Source organism: Alligator sinensis, unplaced genomic scaffold, assembly GCF_000455745.1.
Source record: "Alligator sinensis unplaced genomic scaffold, ASM45574v1 scaffold216_1, whole genome shotgun sequence".
Taxonomy (NCBI): domain Eukaryota; kingdom Metazoa; phylum Chordata; order Crocodylia; family Alligatoridae; genus Alligator; species Alligator sinensis.
Window position 1 is genome coordinate 4,187,352 of NW_005841868.1, and position 5,535 is coordinate 4,192,886.

The following is a 5,535-nucleotide window of genomic DNA, read 5'->3' on the forward strand; positions in this document are numbered from 1 at the left end:
ACTCTTTCCTGCCTATGCAGGGGGTCGGACTCGATGATCTATTGAGGTCCCTTCCAACCCTAACATCTATGAATCTATGAATCCATTAAATGAGTTAAGAATGCAAGCTGCACAAAGAAGGGATGAAAGAATTAGGGGTGTTTAATTTGGTGAAAAGGAGATTAAGGTGTTATTGTGGGGGGCATGTTATCAGTCTTCAGCTACTTGAAAGGCTGTCATAAAGAAGGGAGAGATACAACTGGTCTCCTTTGCCACAGAAGACGGCATGTAGCAGCGGGCTTAAACTGTAGCAAAACAGACAGACATTAAATCTCAGAAAAGAAATTCCTTGCTGTCAGAACTGTAGGATGGTGAAATAACCTCTCCAGGGAAATTGTGGAATCTCCTTCATTAGAGCTTTGTACAACAAAGCTAGAAAAGTATTTGATAGGGATGGTTTAGGAACAGTGCATCCTACATTTGTGCAGGTTTGGACTAGATGACCCTTGAGGTCCCTTCCAACCCTGTAAGGCTATGATTTTCTGCAAGAAAAATCCCCTAGAAAATGAGCTGCTGTATTCTTTATTTGTTTATCATGGTGATAATGTAGTAGCTTATTATCTTTCCATTTCTTGTTGTGCTTTTCTCAGTAGTACATTTTTTCCATAGTTTTTCTCTGATTTTATATTTACTTCTGGCATGAAGGATTTATGAATCACTCTCAGCCTTCTCCCCCGATTTCTTACCAATACTTTTAAACCTCAGGAACTTACCAGGAGAGTCTTGCTCAGGCAGTCGGGGCCATATTGGTCACTAGAGATAGGGTAGGAAGGAATTTTTACCCAAGTCAGACTTGTGTAGATTTGCCTTCCTCTGGAGTAGAGGGCACAGTCCTCTTTCTACAGTCATTTGATAATATAATAATGGTGGCAGGCACTAGCAGTGTCCTTGTCTCCTCTGCTCCTTTCCCATGGCACACTGTAGGATTCATTTTTTCAACTGAGTGCTGTGGGGTCTGGTAGGCCCCTTTCAGTCTGTGTTTATATGTGTATCTAAGTTGCTCAGGAATAAAGTTTTAGCTTCCAACACATTCCAGAAAGTAATTCATGAAAAGATATAGGCCAGAAGTGGTATGCCAAAATCCCTACATCTGAAGAAAAGGAAACAGCTGTACAGCCAGGTGTAAATTATTTAAAATTCTCACATGACCTGGATTCCAGAAGTACCTAGGGATCTAACAGGGGCTTTGGGCTGTAAACATAAATATTGAAGTTAGAGCAGCAAAATCAGATTAAAGTAACTCCTTATGATCTCAGAACAAGACAAGTTACCATGCTTAAATATGCACATTTTCTCATTTTAGGTGCTGTATCCTGTGTGCCATGTGCGTAATTTAATGCTCTGGAATGCTGTTTACCTGCCATGTTCTTCCCCTTCAACCCCTGCTGATGATACTTGTGCCCCTTACCCTGTTCCAGGCTCCAGCCCTGAAGATCAGCCTCTGGGCAGGTGAGCCTAGAGCCCAGAAATCCAGTCTTGTGAAGTAAGATCAACAGAGAAGTTGTGGCATTTAGGGAGAGGAGCACTTGTGGGAGGGAAGTGTTTTTCCAGTGGTCTAACAGTGGGGCCGTTAAGTTGGCTAGCAAATAATCTCTGTGTAGCTGTTCTCAATTTAAAAAGTTGTTAGCTTCATGAGTTGTTGTGCAGCAAACACATCAGAGCCCAGAAGAGATTTTGCAGTAAATTAGCAAATAGAACAAAGTTCGACATACTGCATAGTGCTGGAGCATCCCAGGTAGTATCCTTGGCCGCTGTGCTAGTTCTCCTGTTTCAGTGGACTGCATATGTACTATGGAGATCAGAATGCCATGGGATATTTCACTTGTGGCTGCCTTGCAATTTTTTCTGCAGTCTGCTTTTACCTGTATTACTGTCTTTTAACTAGTGCATCCCTTCTCTTTGAGGAAGCCATTTCATAAAGTGATTCAGGTGCATTATACTTAGGAAATGGGGTATCCTGGGAATTGTCTGAACCTTAGCTGAAGAAATTTTCCTGATGGAGAGCTTGATCCAGAGGAAAGGTACTGGAGGAACTTTGTACCACAGATGATCTGTAGAACTCAGTAATACTGTAGTGCAGTGGTTTTCAACCTTTTTTTATTTATGGATCCCTAAAAGATTTTGAATGGAGGTGCGGACCCTTTAAATTATAAGTGTGGGTATTCACATACTTTTGATTGATCAAAGTCACCTTTCACAGACCCCTTAGACATAGCCCACAGACACCTAGGAGCTCATGGACCACAGGTTGAAAACTGCTTTAGTACATTACCGAATTCAGCAGTGACCAACAGCTGCTTTTGATTTCAGAATGGGGAGGCTTGCAAACTGTTGTATTTAAACATTTTTTTAAAAACAAGCTTTCGATTCTGACTATTTCTGGTCCTTACAGGCTACCAAAGACGAGATCATTTGACAATCTGACAACAGCCTGTGACAGCAATGTGCCTACAAACAACCGACGTAGTAGTGATCCCAGCCTAAACGAAAAATGGCAAGAGCACCGCAGGTCCCTGGAGCTGAGCAGTCTTGGCAATCCAGGGGATGATCCATTTGATGGAGACAGCTTGAGCAAACAATGCAGAGCTCCAGTTGGAGCAGAACTTTCAGTTGCAGCTGGTGTGGCAGAGGGACAGATGGAAAACATTTTGCAGGAGGCCACCAAAGAAGATGTTGGTTTGGAGGAGCTCTTGAGAGGCACACTGGGATCAACAGGTAAAGAGGAGGAGGAGGAGGAAGAGATTGTCCTGGATAAGGAGAACAGAACTGAAAACCTGTGTGTTCATGTTGATGGCTTCTATAAAAAGTCTGAGAGAGATCCAGCTACAATAATGAACAATCCAGTGCCCAATCCACATCCAGATTCACAAGGTGCTTCTGAGTTTAAAGGGCAACAGAATGAATATATTGATCTCAGTAACAATATCCAGAAGTTGCCTCAAGTGAAAGGACTACAAACTGTTACAGAGAGTACTGTAAGTAGTGATATTCAGAACAACATAGAAGAAGGTGTTAGTAGGCTGCAGATGGAAACAGAGAGTCACTATAGTACACCACAGCCCAGCCCTCCATTACCCATCACAATCCATGATGCAAGAACATCCAATATTGAAAGTTCTACTGAAACCTTAACAGAAAACGAAGGAAAGCAAGACCTAATGCAGAAAGGTCCTTGCCACAGACCTCATCTGATAGACAACAGTGCTGTGGAGCATTCTGAAACTGCTGAATATAGGCCAGAAGGGGAAAGCATGCTAGAACTGCACAAAACAGGAACAAAAGTAAACAGGACTTCTAACAGAAATAATACTTACAGCCTAATGCCTTCCCCTTGTGCCTTGCCTTTAGCTGAAAGTAAAGAGGAGATTGTATGTAATGGAGAGCCAGAAACTGAGAACAAGGTGACAGAGAAACCTGCAGGGTTTAATATTACCCAGAAATACCCTGCAGCAAACGGACATTGTGTTAATGGAGAGGATGGTAAGAGCAAAGCCTCCTTGAGCCGGCAGGTCTCCACAGCAAGTTGTAGTTCAGCCCAGTTTCATTTGAGGAATTTGCACCACAAGTGGGTACCGAGCCCTGCTGGTCGGCAGCTGACAGCCAGCAGTCCAGACCAACCTGCCAGGAGCCACCTGGATGATGATGGAATGCCAGTCTACACGGACGTTATCCAGCAGCGCCTGCGCCAGATTGAAACTGGTCATCAGCAAGAAGTGGAGACTTTGAAAAAGCAGGTGCAAGAGCTGAAGAGTCGTTTGGAGAGCCAGTACCTCAACAGTTCGCTACGCTTCAATGGGGATTATGGGGATGAAGTGGTAAGTCTAACGGAATTCAGCCCTTGTTGACAACAGGGGCTTGGCTCGTTAAGCTTTTGGAGCCCCAACTACTATGCTGTATGGTAAGGAATTTTTCCTCTGGTTAGCTGATGTTTTCTGGCCAAGGCAGTTCTTTACAAAAGCCTCAAAGATGCCAAAATGGGCAAAAGTCCAATTTACCACATGACAAATAGCAACTCATGCTAACTGATCTTTTAGCCAAATGTCAGTAGTTTATATTTAAGCTACCAGTGACACTCTAGGATGTGGGTTTGGTATTGAGTTTAAACACACCTTGACTATACTGTGGAATGAGGTGAATCAAAGGTGTCTAAGCACACTCCATGTTTCATGCTGTGTTCATATAAAGATTGAGATAATTTTTTTTAAAGATTTACAACTAAGTTAATAGGCCAGATCCAGGGGATTGGTGTGCTGGTGCGTGGCATAGTTTATCATGAGGGGAAGTAAACATGTTTTCTGGCAGCTAGAAACCACCAAGTCCAAGCTATGCCTCCTTTCCTTAGATAAGAGTCCTTACATGAGGCTCGTTAAGAGGAAAGGCTTAGGATGCCTGTGCTGCTGCTTGTGCAACTTTGGATTTCCGTTACGAAATGGGAATATTCAGGGGGACAATTAAGCCAGGTTTTTGGCTTTGCCACATAGGAGCTATTTAAGGCAGCTGGAAGAAGATGCAATCAAATCATAATTTCATTATAGCGTGCATGCTATGGCTTAACTGCGTCCTTTTTACAGAGTGTAGTTACAAAATTCTAGATGTTATACAGTTTTTAGAAGCTGTGTAGTATCTGTAAGGTCATAATGCTAAGTTCAAAGTCTCTAGTGGTGTTAAGGTTATATGCATAGGTCAGTTTTTAAATTCCTTTAAATTCTCCTCAGAAACCTAATTTTGCCCATTATTCCTCCTCTTTGAACTAAGCTGCAGTAGTAATACTTCAAAGGGGAAATCAGTGTCAGCAGCCTTACTCTGGTCAGGTACATGTGCTCAGTTGTTCAGGAGAACTGCTGTTCTCCCAGTAGAAACCAAAAGTGTACATTGCTTAGTTTTTTTTTCTCCTGGAGCAAAAATGGCCACTTTGGGAGAAAAAAAGCACAGCAACAGCCAGGGTTAAATTGCACTTGGGAAACTGAATGCCTATATGCTTTCCCTTGGGTTAACTCCTCCTGGGGATCAGGAGGAGTAGGGGCAAAGGAAAGTCTTTCTGTCTTTCTGTGCCTGGGGTCACCCCAGTTTTCAGAAGACATGGGGGATAGCTGCCCCCTCCTCCTACTGGAGCAGGTGGAGAAGAGAATAGTAGCCACTTCCCAAAACTGGTAGTCTCTGGTTTTGAGGAGAGTCAGGGGACTTTGCTGGCTCCCACTGGCTTCCCCTAGCCACTCAGTTGAATGGTGGGGCGGTGACTGAAAAGCCAGTGGTTGGGAGCAGGGGTTGGGAGACAGGTCAAGGAGACTTTCCCTGAACCTGCTCCCACCTGCTACTCTGCAGGACAGCAAGGGGGAGCAGGGAGCCAGGCTAGGAAAGGTCTCTGCCTTCCTTTCTCTCAGACCAGACCCTCTAGCTTTTAAATTGCTGCCCCTACCACTCAGCTGAGTGTCAGGGGGCAGTGGGGAGCCAGAGGGGCTGGGAGCCACGTGTGCAGAGGCTTTCCCTCCTTGTTCT

General features: G+C 44.0%; 1 protein-coding gene across 8 annotated transcripts in view; it reads left to right on the plus strand.

Annotated features, from left to right (window-relative positions):
- MTMR3 (myotubularin related protein 3) overlaps window positions 1-5,535 on the plus strand; it is a 152,631-nt gene that overhangs the window by 122,080 nt on the left and 25,016 nt on the right. For all 8 annotated transcript variants that reach the window (XM_025193371.1, XM_025193376.1, XM_025193390.1 and 5 more), the window contains 2 exons: window positions 1,343-1,488; window positions 2,432-3,854. In XM_025193371.1, coding sequence (XP_025049156.1) covers window positions 1,343-1,488; window positions 2,432-3,854 — 1,569 coding nt within the window. The remainder of the gene's footprint in view (window positions 1-1,342; window positions 1,489-2,431; window positions 3,855-5,535) is intronic.